This window comes from Lepisma saccharinum, chromosome 7 (genome assembly GCF_977018435.1).
Source record: "Lepisma saccharinum chromosome 7, izLepSacc3.1, whole genome shotgun sequence".
Classification (NCBI taxonomy): Eukaryota; Metazoa; Arthropoda; class Insecta; order Zygentoma; family Lepismatidae; genus Lepisma; species Lepisma saccharinum.
This window is the reverse complement of record NC_139235.1, coordinates 44227548-44245328: the sequence shown is the minus strand read 5'-3', so window position 1 is coordinate 44245328 and position 17781 is coordinate 44227548. Positions and strand designations below refer to the sequence as shown.

Genomic DNA, 17781 nt, shown 5'->3' with positions numbered 1-17781 from the left:
AAATTTTCTCATGCAATTTGGCCAGAAGATCTGCGTAATAGACCATAGTCCCCAGTAATCCGTGAGTATAACACCACGTTCATCCCCAAAAACTGATAACATCACCTTCTTGGCAGACACTTTGATCTTTGCCTCTTTAGGAGGAGGGGTGGGGAATCACAATGCTTCCACTGTTTTGACCTTTCTTTGCTTTCAGCAACAATACTATAGGATGGAAACTCTTCACCATATACAGCAAACATTTCCTCATGGATTTGTTTGGGAGCTTTGCCTTGCAGAAAAAGGAATCGGATCACGGCTCTATTCCAATTTGTCCATTGTTACACCTTCATTCATTGAAACACCTGACAAGGAAACAGTAATTATTCAAGTGCAGTTATATTTGGCACATAACATATACAAGGTTGTACCTATTCAACTTACACAAGTTTGTGTTGCTACGTGAATTATTTCTATACGGATATGGAAACTTTTTGAACCCCCCCCCCCATATGAAACTCGAGCAGCGCATTAATCTCAAATTCCTGGTGAAATTGAAGAAATCACCAAGTGAGTGTGTGAAACTGTTGCAGGAAACGCATGGTGATAATGTGATGTCACGTGCGTGTGTGTTTGAGTGGCACAAACGCTTCGCTGCGGGATGTGAGAACATTGAAGGTGACGAAAGACCGGGTTGCCCTGTCACGGCAACAACAGAAGAAAATGTGGTAAAAGTTATCAACATTGTTCGGAACGATCGCCGGGTCAGTGTTTGAATGATAGCAGACATAGTGGGCATTGATAAAGAATTGTTGGACACTTACGTGGTGATTTCTTCAATTTCACCAGGAATTTGAGATTAATGCGCTGCCCGAGTTTCATATTTGCCATTTTATGACAATATGATTGCGGACCTTCACCTTCAAGGCACCATTCACAGACTAACTACGAGTGACAGCGAGCCGGGATTCTGTCATCAGTTTCTGGAGGCTTCAAGGTTGCTTCCTGCGTATGTGCTCCCCACTGCTGTGCATATACTTCTGACAGGGTTGCCAGTCTTGTTTTTTTTAGCCAGACCTCATCTGCTGATTTATATCTGTGTGTGCGTGTATTGGAGGAGATGGGGGGGTGGTTTTTGTTGTTTTCAAGAAATCTTATTTGGGTTTTTGAGGATTTGTGTATGTATGTTTGTTGAGAAAGGGGAGATTGGAGAAAAGTTAATATTGTAATTTGTATTTTTAATGATAAAATTTTGCATTATGTGAAACTTAAGTTATGAATTGGACTCTTTAATAATTAGTAATGGCACATTGGTTTTGAAAGTAAAATTGTCAATACTGATATTTTACAAACTATTTTAATTTGAAATTGTTGTTATTGTTCTTATGCATATATATAAAAGCAAATTCCTGTTCAGTGGTTTGTGTTGATGCGGATTACTGAGTAATTTCTTCATTTGTTGATTGTAATGAAAACTTATCTGTACCATTGAATTAATCACAACTGGGGGCGAGACTACTTTTAGGAATAAAGGAGTAGGTCGAGAAGTGCTAGGAAGTGTCCTAGCCTTTGTTAAAGGTTCTGTAGTAATATTTACCTGAAGAGACTGAAGGAAAACATGGTGAAACATCAACCAGGATGTTTGATATATTAGTAGAAACTCTTCCTTGTACATAAGTATCATGCAACCTTGAATTTTCATAATGTTTGAAATAAATGTCAGCATCTTTTCTTAGTCACAGAATTCTCCTATGATTCATTTTTATGGTATCTAAAATACAAACATGAGAAAGAAGTCTATTCGTTGTGATTCTAATTCTAGTTGGTTCTAATAGCATGAACTACAGCTGAAAACTATGAGGCTCAGTCAATAAATAACCAGGCAGAGGATATTACACCAAAACTATGGTGGTTAGAAATGGGTCGACAGGCCTGAAATTAAGGTGCAGGTGTGACGAAACTGATTCACGTACGTTTTCCCGCTAAATGGTGTTACGTGTCTGGCAAGGTATGTGGAAAGGCTGCCAGCGGCTGTGTCCAGTCATTCACCTCCACCAAAAAAGTTCAAGACCCTCCACATTAGTGCCGGCAAAGTCATGCTTTCGTTCTTTTCCAATCACAAGGGACCACTCCTCGTCAACTTCCTGGAGCATGGAGCTACAGTCAATGCCCAGCGGTATTGTGAAACGTTAACGAAGCTCAGAAAGGCAATCAAATTGAAACATCCTGGTCACCTTTCTCGTGGTGCCGTCCTATTGCACGACAACGCTAAACCACACACAGCCAACGCAACAAAGGAATGTCTGAGAAGTTCAAGTGGGAAGTCCTGAGCCCCCCCCTTATAGTCTAGATCTGTCCCCATGTGACTTCCGTATCTTCGGTGAGCTCAAAAAAGCACTGCAGGGACAACGGTTTCAGTCGGATGATGACGTCAAGGAGTACATGCGGAATTGATTCCAACAGCAGTCAAATTAGTTCTACAGCTCACCGCTCACAAGAAAATCCCCAAATGAGCAGAGAGGGTGTGCAGAGGAACAGGGGAAGACCGGTCTATTTGCAGATTTTAGGGACAGAAGGAAGTCTTCCGTTGCCGTCATTGTCGTTGTGGAAGAGCTTGTGCGTAGGTGTTTAATTGTGATTTCTATGGGATTTTTCATGGTTTTCGTGGTGTTGTAAGAGTTATGGTAGTTATACATTATTTAGCCGTGTCGGAAACGTTCGAATTAAAGAAATGATCAACAGTGTCAATATGAAACAATCATCCCGAGAATTTTCATGCCAAACCTAGACCGACAAAGTAATGTTTACCATTGTTGACATTTGTAGCTTTGCACATTGTAAGTGCAAATAAACGTTCTCCGCTTTCGCAATTCTTTTTATCTTTTTTTCTTTGCCATTTGCTTCGAAACCCAGTACTGTAACAGCCAATTCCCTCATTGAAAATATATTAAACATTGTAGCTAATACAATCGGCAGGCTCGTTATTTTATAAAATATAAAAATCAGTGTACTCTGTCAAGAAATCAACACCAGATTGACGATGATCATACTTTTACCGCTAATATGAATACCCCCTGTCTGTGCGCCGACAGTGATTTGAACGTAGATGTGAATCAAGCCTTAAAGCTTACAGCGAGACCACAGTGCTTGTTTCTGACCCAGGGTGCATTCCCCCAACCCTAATAGTGGAGTCGCCTGCTGCTACGTCACTTGACTTCCGTCAGGGATCTTCTCCTGAGCGGTGGGCTGTACAAACTTGCCATTTTGCGGCTGGTGTCACAATGGGATAAATGGCTAAACAGTGGTGGACAATACTTCTGAGGTCCATTACTTAAGTACAGGCCATTCAGTTTAGCTTTAGCTTTGGCCTTCAGCTGTGCAGAAGCCTGCTGTCAGCGCGACGATGCGAGAGTTCCACTGAGAGCAGAGTTGCTAACTGCCTTAACAATTACCTATATCCATAATCTGACTTCATAGCTTTTTGGTAGTGTGTTCGGTAGTTACTGCATTTATATATGCAAATGATGAAGGAGACAGTAAACACTTACCACACGAAGAGAAATAGTTCTATATTTCCCGTATATCGCATTTTCAAAGTGGAAGATAGATAGATAGGCATCACATAGAGTAGAGACACAGAATACTGACCGTAGCATCTCTACGGTCAGTATTGCCAGAAACATTTGATAGAGAACAAAAAGTACTTTAACCAGTGTTTACTGTAAGGTGGGTGGGTAGTTTCGAGGAGGAGAGGAAAGGGTTACTGGTTGTCTAGGTTGAGTCCGGGGGTATGGTGGCATGCATGCCTGCTATATATGCCCTTTCCCCTGTGAAAAGATATGTCAGAGTGGGGGTAAAAGATGGATGATGGCAACACGGAAACAGTTATTGAAGGTAGTTTTATGGTTGTTGGTGTGGATGGCAACTGTGAAATTGGAGTTTTGGGTGGAGGAACGGTGATTATTGATCCTTAGGTTCAAGGTGGTGGAGGTTTCGCCTAAGTAGAAGTTGCCGCAGATTTGGCAGATGAGGGTGTAAATCACCCCCCGGACTCAACCTAGCCAACCAGTAACCCTTTCCTCTCCTCCCCGAAACTACCCACCCACCTTACAGTAAACACTGGTTAAAGTACTTTTTGTTCTCTATCAACTGTTTCTGACAACCCTGACTGTAGACACGCTATGGTCAGTATTCTGTGCCTCTACTCTATGTGACGCAGATCTATCTATCTTCTACTTTGAAAATACGATATATATCGCGAAATATAGAACTATTTCTCTTTGTGTGGTAAGTGTTTACTGTCTCCTTCATCATTTGTATTTTTCCGCCCTTCTGGCATATTTTCTGATCCTATTCCTGTGTTTGATATATATATATATATTAAAAAGTTAGAGAGTGAGAAAAAGAATGACATGATTCTTTTTGTCGGTGAAACCCCCATTAAGCCCCTCGGCGAAAGAGGCATCCTCCCGCTCCTTCTCTTTCTCTTGAGGGGGAAGGGAGGGACAGATCGTGTTATCTCGAGTAAGGTGATTGTTGAGCTGTGTTGCTTTGGGTGTTTTTATTCAACGGAAGCTGAAATGAAAACTGGAATAAATATTGGAGAAAGCAATGTGATTCATAGTCAGAGTTGAGAAATTATCTTAATGTGCATAAGTTTCTGAAGACAGAAGCTAACAGTGGTTTTGCGTTGAACGTGAAACAAGTGCAAAAGCGTGTTTTGCCATCTACTGATATGTCAGTAAGTACTTTGAAACGAAAATTTTCACTATAAAGTAACTGGGAAGGGATTAGTAATGCCTAACAAACCACGCAGAAGAAAGAAATTTAAAAGTGATGTGGACGAATTTGACAGGTGTGTTATTTGTAGAGCAATTGACGAATTTCACGATCGTGAAGGACAGCGTGCTACTTTAGATTCGTAAGTATTTCTTTTAATCAGACAACAGCATATAGATTTGCCAGTTTCATGTCTAGTAGAATTGTAACTTCCGCATATTGCAACACTGCTCCTATGAGTCACGTGACATCTTCTGCAGACGACAAACATTTCCTGCTTTGCGCATGCCAGAGCTCAGGCTAAACCGAATGTGCTGTACTGTGAAATATCCTCTGCCTTGTTACTTCTTGACTGAGCCTAATATTAACAAAAAACAAACTGAAAAACTAGTTTTATATAATGTCATTTTCCCCCAGTGCACATACTAAGCAATAAAATCTTGGATGCCATATTAATTTTTTCCAAGAACAAGATCATAAGTCACATTGTTGTACATAACAAAATTATTTAGACACAAAACAACATAAAAGTTACTGCTACTGCAATGAAAAAACAGTAGGTTGGAACGAAATTAAAATAGGTAAAAGGTAACACTTGGATTGCATAATACAATAGAGCATTTTTGCTGCCCCATATTTGTGCACCCCTAGATCCCTGGACATTGATCTTGATCCTACTACATGTGGTGTAATTTATGCCTTATACAAAGAAAATTGTTTTATATTTATTTGTAAGTAATTAGTAACTACTGTGACATAAGTATTTCTCTGTAGATTTGCATTTTATTGATATTTATTTCTTTATTTTCTGAAGGCACTGTGTATCCTGGCCACCATTTTCTTTTGAGGATAGATGACCGGTTGCTGTGGACAATGGTTTTGGAAAGAGGACATGGGTATGTGTATTATGGCATTAAAGGCCTTGAACTGCAAGAAACTTCATGCCATTTTCAAGAAGCTAGTCAAGTGGACGATGTCTTTAATGGTGCTTTTAGTAACGACAAACAGCAGCAATTAATTAACACATTCTGGTTAAACACCCTTACGCCTTTGTGTACAATAAACATTGAAAGTTATTCATCTGCAAGGAACTCGTTAACAGGTGTCATCGAATCGCCAAGTACTTTAAAACTTGTATCCACATCATTTTTGAAGTGCTTTGTGTGGGTCCTAATTCATTACTGTGCCAAAGGGAACATGGATAGGATTCAGGGTACAGAACAATTAAATATGTCCCAGAGTGATACTAACTTGAAAAGTCCAATACTTGTGAATAAATTACCCAAAATCAACAAGACAATAGATTTAGAACTCAAACAGAATCGAAATTCAAAAAATTGCCGTTCTTCCAGTGCAGACATTAAGGAATTAAAAGTACAAAATTTACAAGTTAGGGTTGATCCTTCGGAGCTAGAGTGGTCGCGTAGTTGTAGTAGACCCGATAGTGGTAGTGGTGATCCGGCAAAGTGGGCGTCGATGAGCACGTTTTGCAAAACCTTGAGCCACGAAGAGCAGAAGGAACCTTTGGTGAATAGCACATTTAGTATCCCAACGCTCAAGAGTTGGTCCGACGAGGACGATCCTTTAGAAATGGACGTGTTGAAGCCACGGAACCGTTTGCCGCCAATCCCTTTAAGAGTAGAGAACATTGAAATTAGCAGCCAGGACATGTTGCAGGTACACGCTCTTCCTGGAATTCTGAATTTTGGAGAAACTAGTGTTAATGGTGCGTATCAGAATAGGGAAGCGTGGGTGAAAAACATGGAGAGTAGAAGTGACTTGAACGAATCCGGAATCATGTCCATGCCAACCACAGGTACACGTTCTGACAAAATTCCGAATTATAGAGGACCCCTGTCGTGTGCCTTAGCGCCTCTTCAGAAGTGGCTAGACATACCTGTCGAAGATGATGTGGTCGAGACTTTGGAGAAGGATTTCCCTCTTGATTGGTACTCGTGTGTGGTTCAGCTTGTTGCAGCAGAGTACAACAAGAAAAAGCAGGTGAAGAGGAGAGATGCTGCACTGGATGAAGAAGAAATTGAAGGAATGGACGTGGAGAATGCTGTTAGTGACCCAGCCCTAGAAGAAATGTACAGAAAGGTGGTCCTTGGATGTTACAGCATTATTCACTCATCAGGTGAGTTGTATTTCTATGTTATTTTCATGGCAGTTAATGTTTCTGGCCTTTTCAGTAGAGAAAGATCTCCAAGTCTGAAAGTATACTAGAGGTATAAGTGACTGTTGACCTTTACAAAAGACATGCATGTCCCCCCCCCCTCCTTCTCTTCCTCCGTCCCCTCAACTATACTTATATTATTATACAGTGGGTCCACCCTTTGAAATTATCACAACCTGTACTCTCCGGGGGAGACCTGCCACCAGGATCTGAACATTTTTAGAGAAATGAGAGCCCATTCTCCCTGAAGAGCTGTAGCCAGAGCATGTTCTGACATGGAATCTTGTGCTCTAGAGCAAAGTTGGCATTCTAATTCATCCCAAAGGTGTTCTCATGGAGTTCAGGTCTGGTGGGACTCTGGGAAGACCAGCCCATTTCAGGAACGCTTGTCCACAAACCATTCACACATATTCTCTTTTTTGTGACAGGCAGCATTGTAGTGATGATACAGACATCACCAATCTGGTCCACTGCATTTAGAGTACTGTGCAGTGTTACAAGGGGACAGAGTCCATTCCAGAAATAAATCATCGTAATTCCACCACCTACAAACTTCACTGTAGGCACTACACATGAAGGTAGGTATCATTCTCGGGGCATATGTCACACTCAAACCATACCATCCAACTGCCACATGGAATAGCATGATTCATCACATCAAATCACATGTTTCCAGTGCTACACTGTTCAGTGGTGTTGCTTTTTACACCATGCAGCACAGGCATACCTTTTGTGAGTTTGGTTTATGGACTGCTGCTCAACTGTGAAATCCCACTCTTCTCAGCCAGGGATGCACAAATCTCCAAAAGCCAATGGTGGGTCCTCCCAAATCATGTCATATGCCCCTTCCCCCCAATCATGCCATAATCTCCATAAGTATTTAATTACGACAGCTTGTCTACTGAAAGTAACTTATTTTAGCTTTATTTAACACTATACTTGATCTGCCTCTCCTTCCTAAACAGGGATGCTAATCCCTCCAAAGACCATGAACTCATTACTTACAAAATCGTTTATCATAATCCCCCCAAAATAGTTTGGATGAATATGTAATAATTGATTTTTGTTTCAATACAATAGCCTCTTAAACTGGCCATATTTTTTTCAATTATGCAAATTTTCGAAATAACAGAAAGCTAAGTTAATCTCAAATGCCATATGCATTTAAACAGTGCTTTTGACTGGAGAATAAGCGTTCATCCACAAACCTGCCTCTGGGTACTACTTCTCCTTTCCTTCATCTAATCGATTAAATGTGGTGCACCTAAGCTTTTTTACATATATTTTAGGAAAAAATATACGTGAATCTTGAATTTGATATTGTTTTAAGAACCCCCTCCCCATAAAATTTCAGTGGTGCAGTATGCACTATACTCCCCCTGCTCCCTGTTGGCACCCCTTCTCTTAGCTCTTAACACACAGTCATGTAGCAGTGAACTCACGAGTGGTTGTTTTCAATGATGACGGGCATTTTTCATGAATCTCCTCCCTCTTCAACACTCAAGGTCTTGGTCTGTCAGTATGTGGTCACTTCAGGAACGTTCAACATAGTAGCAAATGTTGACCGGCTACGTCACAGTTTTATGGCCTTTCCTGGATGCAGAGTTGAGAAGTAGCGACGTTCCAGCTGATAACAATTGAATATCACATTGTGTTTGCCCTGTGGCATCTGCAGCGAAAATGGTAGGGTGTCATGTTCTGTTGAATATGATGTCACTATTCATGGATTATGAATCGATGGTGATATAGGAATGGATGCCATTTTCCAAATAAAAGTGTGTGGTAAAGCTCTATGTAAAACATGTGTAGGTCTAGCGATACAATTGAGGAGAAATGTTATATTTCTAATTTGAGAACTTTAGTTACAACAAATTCTCCGTGGTTACAATTTTCTCTCTCTAAAATAATATCCATGGAGGAGTGACATCGAGTGTAGAAAGGTTGTCGCAATTTTATTTAAGGATCTATGCTTAAATTAAAAATTATTTTCGTATAGGAGTGCAAGTTCGACACAACACTCAATTTTTATTTTTTGTGTGTGTGTGTGTGTGTGTGTGTGTGTGTGTGTGTGACCTTATCGGTTGTAAATCTTTGTTATAACACATGCTACACTAAAAGTGAAAGAAAGATTAATTTTGAAAACGTGCTTTGGAATTGAATCATTATTCCTAAATAGCTTCATGCCATTGATAATGGGGAGAGGCACATATTTTTAGTAAATAAAAAAGTAAAATTTCGGTACAAAAATAGAGTCTATTTCGGGTTCAAAAGCGGTAAATAAAATAAAATTTCGGTGTTATAGCGGTGAATAATCACATCAAAAGTGCTATATAAGATGACATTTTGGTTTTAAAATTGTGAATATAATCCTAAATTTGATTTAAAAACTGCACTTATTACACAAAATAAACTTATCCCTTCAAATAGCACATTTATGTAGTTACCAGAGTATTAAGTTTATTCCTGTGTAAAGGGGTCCATTTTTGCTTCTAAAATATTTACAGCAGAATTAATCAATTTTCCATAAATTGCATAACTCACAGGATACTTCAGACTTCAGAAAGTGTCGCATCGGTATATAAACAGTAAATTTCGTGTTTAAGAGTCAATTTCGCATTTTGCAGTTCATTTCGCATTATTTCGTGACAAAACAGGGTAGAAAAATGCACCTCAGACCTTTCAGAAACATGAAAAATGAACATTACAGCATGTTATTTCAAATTTCGTGTTTTCGTCAAAAACGAAATTTGCATGCCTCTAATAATGGGACATTACCTACATTACCCTGTGGCTCTACAGCCCCTGTAGGCCCTTGGTCTCCTCCACAATGGACTGCCAGATGGATCTATCTCTTGCTTTCTTCCTCCATCCTCTCACTCCCAGCTCTGTAGATCTTCCTTTGCCTTCCTACCCTTCTTCATCCCTCTGCTCTTTCATACATTAATTTTCTCACACACCTCCTTCCCTCCATCCTTTCCACATGTCCTAACCATCTTAGTTGCATCCTCTTGATTTCATTCACAATATCTGGCAGCTGATATAGGTCCTGGAGTTCTTTGTTTGTTCTTATACCCCAAAGTCCCCTTTCATTCACTGGTCCATATATTTTCCTTAGGATTTTCTGTTCTCATACACGTAGATTTTTCTCATCTTGTGCTGTTAGACACCATGCTTCTGCTCCATACGTACCTGTGGGTTTTATTACAGTCTTGTACAACCTTGTACAACATCCAGCACATCTGACTCATGTCTTCTATCAATAAGCATATTGTCTATTTGATTATATGTAGTTCCGTCCGGTGACATCCATGTCATCTTGTGTATGTTTTTGTGTGGGAACTTTGTACTGCACACGATCATATTCTTACTAATTGCAAAATCAATTAACTTCATTCCATTATTATTACGTACGGGATGTAAGCTGTGTATTCCTATATTTGGTCTAAATATCACTTCTTGTCCCACCTTGGCATTAAAGTCTCCCAACACAATCTTCACATGATTTCTAGGTACACTGTTGAACACTTCTTCTAATTTAATATAAAATTCTTCTTTCAGTTCTTGTTCTTGACTTCTATTGGTGCATGTACATTGATTAGAAAGATATTGAGAAAAAATTTCCTCTAATTCTTAGTGAACTAAGTCTTTCGTTGATAGGTTCGAAGTTAATTATGGCATGCTTCAGTTCCTTTCTCACTGCAAATCCTGTTGCAAACATATTACATTCATTACTAGCACTGTGCAATAACATTAAAATCCCCAGATTCTATTATATTAGATTGGTGAAGGCACCTGGCCTGTATAAGCTGAGTACATTCCATGTAGCTAACCATAATCCTCTTATCCTGTTTCCTTGCTTTGGTCTATCCAAAAGATCCATCCGGCTTTCTCTTTGTCTTAGTTTCTTAACAAGCTAATTTTTTACAAAGAGGGGTTGTTAGCCCCTCGTTCAACCCCCAACCTGGAGGACCAGGTCATTTGATTTTAGGGTTTTTGTCCCTTAGGTTGGCTGCTTTCACTACAGCTACAGAGCCCATCCTGCCCCTGGTTTTACTTCAGTTTTTTCCTTCTCCTAGCCTTTGGGTATCCATCCCCTCTCCACAAGGCAGTGGTTTCCTCTTGTCCCAAGAGGATGGGTTGCCTCTTCCGCCATGTATGCTGTTCTGAGGGTTTCCCTCTTCGCCGCAGATGCCGTTGAGGTCTTCACCGTAACCCTGGCAAGGAGCCCATACAAGGTGCTACCATCCAGAGCAAGCTTTTTTTAAGATGTCTTACTCCTCTTGGTTCTTCTGCCTTTGGAGCCGTTGACCATACCAATAGGATAGGGTAGGAATATTAGGGTAGGATATATGGGTAAGATGGGATGTTGCAGAATGCCTTAGTCTGGCTTCTCTTCTGAGACCTGTCCAACATGGAGACCCTGCTGGTAGAAAAATCTACTGTTGGCATAGCTCTCAGGCCTCAACAAAGCACGCAAACCCCTCCGCCCGCACGGTCAGTGCTACTTTAAAGCAGCATTCCCTGGAGGGGTAATAGGACATTAATAATTTGATTTAATTTTTGTTATTTAGTGTCGCTTTTCTGCCACTATTGACTCATCAAGGCAAAGAGAATAAGTAATGACATGGTGAAATTAATGAAGGGACACTCACAAGTAACACCCATGCGCAGGCCGGGATTCAAACCTGGCTTCGTAGCATGCTATTCTACCCATGGAGGTCGGCTTAAAAACAGAAATGTTAATCAGTGAGCATAATTTGCAAAATGTGTGAAAAATTGTATAACGGTGTTGTGTTTATAACTAATCATCTAGTTTTCACGTAATAATGTTTGACATAGTTAAAATTATTCTTTCGTAGCTGAGAAAAAAATCTGTAAATAAAAGGAATACAAAAAAAAAAACATGCACGAACTGGCCTTTATACAGGAATATGCAGTATTTTTAGTTATCTTTATGATGAACTTTGCATGATCATCGTCTAAGTTATGGTAATACCCCCTTCGTCCAATGCATTTTCAAATATCACACTTCTTAAATGAACAGTGCATTTCTTGATATCATGCTCCCTTGAAAAGTATGTATTTCACACAGGAAATTTCCTCGGTACTTGATGCCAATTTTTCTCGCAAAAGAAACTGGACACCAGTGGCATAGCGTTATAGTATGCCCATATGCCCGGCGTTCCCTGATTTAGAATTTCAAAAATATGTAAATACTGTACATATAAAGTAAATCTTGACTAATTTCATATATGTTTGACCTTCATGGCATTATAATACCCTTTTTTCGTGATCCGCTTGCAATGCTCCACCAACTACACTCGTTCCAGCATTTTTTTCAATGCCTTTCCTGCCTGGACACCAGGCAGGTTCGGCATAAAGAACTCTATATTCCTTGCTGTCTTTCTGGAGAAGAAGCTTGGAGAGGCTTGGATCTCTACAGCATGCGCGCAAATGCTCTCTCGTACGCCAGCGTATGGAGCAGAGGGCTACGTGATTGGTTCATGTGACCCTTCCTGCCTTCTGAAGCAGACGACAGAGGTAGAATTCCTACCCGGTTCTTCGTGCTCATGCCACTCGTGCTATGTGATGCTACAATACGCAATATTGACTGACCATCTTAATGACCATTGCATTGTATAATTTATCGCACAAACAGTGATGTGTATTAAAAACTAAAAGATCAACACAGTTTTTGTCAAATAAGTTGGTGAAGTCCTCGTGGTAGAAGTTCAGCCTGTGCCTGCTCTGCCACTTGTAACGTGATGGTTGCGAACGTAAGAAAAGTAATCAAAATGTTAGGAAAGCGCGCAAAGAGTCCGGGATCAAATTAATAGACGTACACTAAAAAACAAAAGAACCAATCAGTTACAAAAGTCACGGTTTCTTGAGGTTATTGACAAGTGTTTAGCACTGTCGCCTCAGTCTCTAACGAGAACCAAAACTTAATGTAGAGTATGCCCGAAAATATGGGATCTATCGAAAGACACCAAGCAAAATAGGTTCATAGATTGTTGCCAAAATTCACACTAGATTTACAAGTCAATCTATATATATATATTGCAACAGATTGTCTCCGAACAATCTGTTGCAATACAAATCAATTAGTTTACAAATTCAGATAATGGATTTTTTTACGTTTGTTTGGAGTAAAGGGTCAAAACATAGAGCAATATTCAATTTGAGACACTAGGTTTGAATTTATTACGTTAATCACCCAACGAAGCTCGATTAACGTTTCAATCAAACAAACAGGTACATTGAACAATTATTAACAACCCTTCCCATTTAACTCCCACGTCGAACTTTCAAATACATTCAACAATTATCTCCTTTTTTACTCTGAGATTTATACACTAAATCGTAACAGAGCAAACAAATAAATACAATCATCAAAACACGTCGGCATTCATCAAGGTCAATCTTCAACAGTGCATTAATGTTCACTCTTTTTTTTGCAACCAATTCCCTGTTTTAACTTTGGTGCTCCCGTTTATTTTATCCTTCCATGTGCCAACCAACCATTATCTTTAAATTGTATTCTCCCTTCCCTGAAGTAATTTACTAAATTATGCTAGTGTACGCCTTGCTTACTTGACATTTAAAAGTTTGAACGCCACCTTTACATTCCTTTATTACAAAACGCGACGACAACTCATTTTTTGACCAATAATATATCGTTATTTGCCTTGTAATTCGAAGCTTTCGCCGTTCGTATCTTCTTCCTCCCAATATTCAAACTCGTGACTCGGTTCAGAAAGATACATGTATCCAGCACACTTCACTTTTCACAATATGTCAAAAAAGGGGGGTTGAAAAAGTACATACCTCAATCACCAGGATAAAACTCGTCCTGCCGACCAATCGAACTCCGGCACCATGGAATCAAATAGGTTTTGGTGTCCTTCTCGCACAGTCATCATACTCTTACATGGAATCTGGATATGTCCCTCGAACTTCCTTCTCTGTCAAATCCCATCTGTAACTCAATGGTCCTAATGGCGAATGGTACCTTGAAGAATACGGCAATCGAACTGTCCTAAGGTCAAACGAAACTCTGCTCAACCAGATTCGCTTCTTCGCAAAAAATACAGTTCTTCCATGACTTTACTCCAAGCGGTGCAATAAAAATGAGGCAGTTTGCATAGTAGTCCGAATATAGAGAGAGTCCAATATCCCAGCGTGTAATCGACGGTGGATAGGCAAGTCTCGTCCAGCGAGTTTCTGTTCCGCTCTAAGCACGCGTCATAATCTCTCCCTCTCTTTTCCTTCAAGGCTCGCTGGCTGGTTTCGTGGGTGTCAGCTGGATCGGGACTGCTGAGCTTGCACGCTCGTAATCGCTGCACTAAACAAGGACCAGTGGAGACCTCTAGCGTAACTCTCACAACCAATAAACCATAAGACAGACGCAAGGCGTACCGATGAAGGAGGAATTGTGAGGCTTTTCTACGCGTAGATTAAACGTAATACTTTTTATTACGAATCGCGCAGAAAAACGTCACAAACTCCCCCAACTAGCGAAAAGAAAAAAAAACACTCAATAGGCAAAAAGGCTCGTAAACTATGCACAAATAAGTGTATACTCCCTAGAGCACCTGATATATAAGTAAGCAAATTCCCCACAGACAAAAAAAAATATATAAACATATGTGTTAATTACCCACTTGTTGACCTGTTTTGTAGGACCATAAGAAACACACAATAAATAAGACCACACCTACAATGTGGTAATATATACAAACAAGTACCTAAAAATATGTCATGCAAAAAACTGATTACATTTAGACTAGACTAGATAATGTCTGAAATATACACAATATTGGTAAGAAATTTAAACACAATAAATAATATAAGTAAGAAATACTATACAAATTAACGTGAAAAATGGATATGAATAAGGCGATTGCAATCTTAAAAAAAATGAAGATGAAGATGAACAAACTAGTTGAAAAAGTTAACATGACAAATATGAAAATACATAACAATACCCTTTACATGGGGTATGAGTATAGACGCTGTTAAAAAAAGACATTACATCAGATAGACATTCAAGTTAGCAGTACACACAATAAAAAATATTCCTGTTACATAACACTTGTATACGGAAAAGGAGTCCAGTTAAACACGGTGAGGATGATAATTTCCCAAAAAAAAGGAGACGTTTTACTATCAAGGTAGTATTCCAGGTGGGATATGTTGGCTTTCCCAATTGATGCGTCGAATGATCATTCCGAGGTGGTACACTCAATGTATAAGTTTCCTCATGAAACATGTAAATATAAAAAAAGGGCAAATTAGAAGAGAAAAAAAGGGAAGAGAAAAAAAAAGATAGGAAAGAGGAGAGGAAACCTAAAGGGAGGGGAATACAATAAGAAATAGGAGCACCAATTACAATTTTGATTAAAACAGTCAATCCTAAATATACTCCAGAAATTGCAGTAAGTGATATACAAAAACAATTATTACCAATGAAGTTAAGATTTACATTTAATATGAATCGACTCTCAAAAACAAAATATTACGAATGGATATAAGTTAAAGCATGTCAAAATACCAAACATAGAAAAACATGTTTACACAAAAAATTGTATAAAGTATAAATCATCAATAAACTCTTAATATTCTAAGGCAAATAAACAACCTGAAAACAAGACCCAAATTGTGATATTCAATATACTTGTTACGTATGAGGAACGGGGTCATGAGGAGAGTAATTATTCGGAGAGGGACGACGTCGACAGTGGGAAGCAGTGTGTTCAGTTCTGCGGCAAAAATTGCAGTATAAAGGGTGAAATTGGGAGAAGGGCGATTTGAATTCTGACCCCGGTTTGGAACATTGGGAAGTGGAGGACCCGCATGTCGGTCAATGTGACCTAATTGCCGTTGAGTATATGCCTTTTGCATTTCCAAAGGGGTGATAGAATGAGCCAGTGTCACTAACTCCGACATAGACTGTGGGTGGGACTGAAATAATAGACAATTAGTCGAGGTATTGTTGAGGTGTTGTAGGATAAAAGTCACTAAAACAGTAGAATCCCAACCCAATGCCAAAGCCTCTGCCGAATCGCGGACGTCTGACACATAAATATGAAGCGTCTACAACTCTCGTTGGGGGCGCGTAACGTGAGCATTAACCAAGGTGTTATATAAGGACATCGGAACCGAATGGCGCCATATATATGTTTTCATATCGTGCCAGGACATCAGAGAAGCAATAGCAGTCGTCCAAAGGGTTTGTAAAACTCCCTCGGTACGGCGAGTAGCGTTATGTAGCAACCAATGCAAAGGATATTGGTGAGATAGCACGAGACGTTGTAAGGCCAACATAAACGTGAATAATGCGGTATGGCTATGGCCATCACACATGACCAGGGCATTAATATGGGTATCTAAATTCCTCAACATGATCTTATGAAGTATAGACGTGTCACCATTTCGGTGAGAAGAGGTGACCAAACTTGGTGATGAAGGGACCGTTACGGTCGCTGCAGTCGTGGCAGGCAAGGGTGAAGAAAACATTGAGGGAGCTGTAGAAGTCGTAGCCGCTGTATCTTGCACCAACGGTGCCTGAGAGGTAACCTGGACCCGATTCACAAAATGGGGGCCAGTTAAAGATGGTGGTGGTGGTAAAACAAATGGGGAAGGCTCCTGCTGTATCGGTACTAGTTCACCAACATCGCTCAAATCTGGTGGAGGCATGATAACAAAATATCTATTAGAAATCTATCTCCCCAAAAAAAATTGTAAGCCTGTATTCCCAAAAAAGGGGGGTAAAAGTGAAATAATAAAAAAAAAATTTTGAGAAAAGAAAAAAATTATGAGAAGGGGTTGTTGTAACACCAATACTACCAACAATTGTAATATAAGGGGGGATTTTTTTTTTTTTTTTATATTTCTACTGTATATATTAATAGAACCAGCTCTGCTTCCAGGAACTTTGTAACGTGATGGTTGCGAACGTAAGAAAAGTAATCAAAATGTTAGGAAAGCGCGCAAAGAGTCCGGGATCAAATTAATAGACGTACGCTAAAAAACAAAAGAACCAATCAGTTACAAAAGTCACGGTTTCTTGAGGTTATTGACAAGTGTTTAGCACTGTCGCCATCAGTCTCTAACGAGAACCAAAACTTAATGTAGAGTATGCCCGAAAATATGGGATCTATCGAAAGACACCAAGCAAAATAGGTTCATAGATTGTTGCCAAAATTCACACTAGATTTACAAGTCAATCTATATATATATACATATATATATCCACGCGTCCGTCTCCGAACAATCTGTTGCAATACAAATCAATTAGTTTACAAATTCAGATAATGGATTTTTTTACGTTTGTTTGGAGTAAAGGGTCAAAACATAGAGCAATATTCAATTTGAGACACTAGGTTTGAATTTATTACGTTAATCACCCAACGAAGCTCGATTAACGTTTCAATCAAACAAACAGGTACATTGAACAATTATTAACAACCCTTCCCATTTAACTCCCACGTCGAACTTTCAAATACATTCAACAATTATCTCCTTTTTTACTCTGAGATTTATACACTAAATCGTAACAGAGCAAACAAATAAATACAATCATCAAAACACGTCGGCATTCATCAAGGTCAATCTTCAACAGTGCATTAATGTTCACTCTTTTTTTGCAACCAATTCCCTGTTTTAACTTTGGTGCTCCCGTTTATTTTATCCTTCCATGTGCCAACCAACCATTATCTTTAAATTGTATTCTCCCTTCCCTGAAGTAATTTACTAAATTATGCTAGTGTACGCCTTGCTTACTTGACATTTAAAAGTTTGAACGCCACCTTTACATTCCTTTATTACAAAACGCGACGACAACT

General features: G+C 39.4%; 1 protein-coding gene across 2 annotated transcripts in view; it reads left to right on the top strand.

Annotated features, from left to right (window-relative positions):
- LOC145989832 (pecanex-like protein 4) overlaps nucleotides 1-17781 on the top strand; it is a 131984-nt gene that overhangs the window by 75586 nt on the left and 38617 nt on the right. For both annotated transcript variants that reach the window (XM_083125230.1, XM_083125231.1), the window contains exon 10: nucleotides 5573-6895. In XM_083125230.1, the coding sequence (XP_082981356.1) occupies nucleotides 5573-6895 (1323 nt within the window). The remainder of the gene's footprint in view (nucleotides 1-5572; nucleotides 6896-17781) is intronic.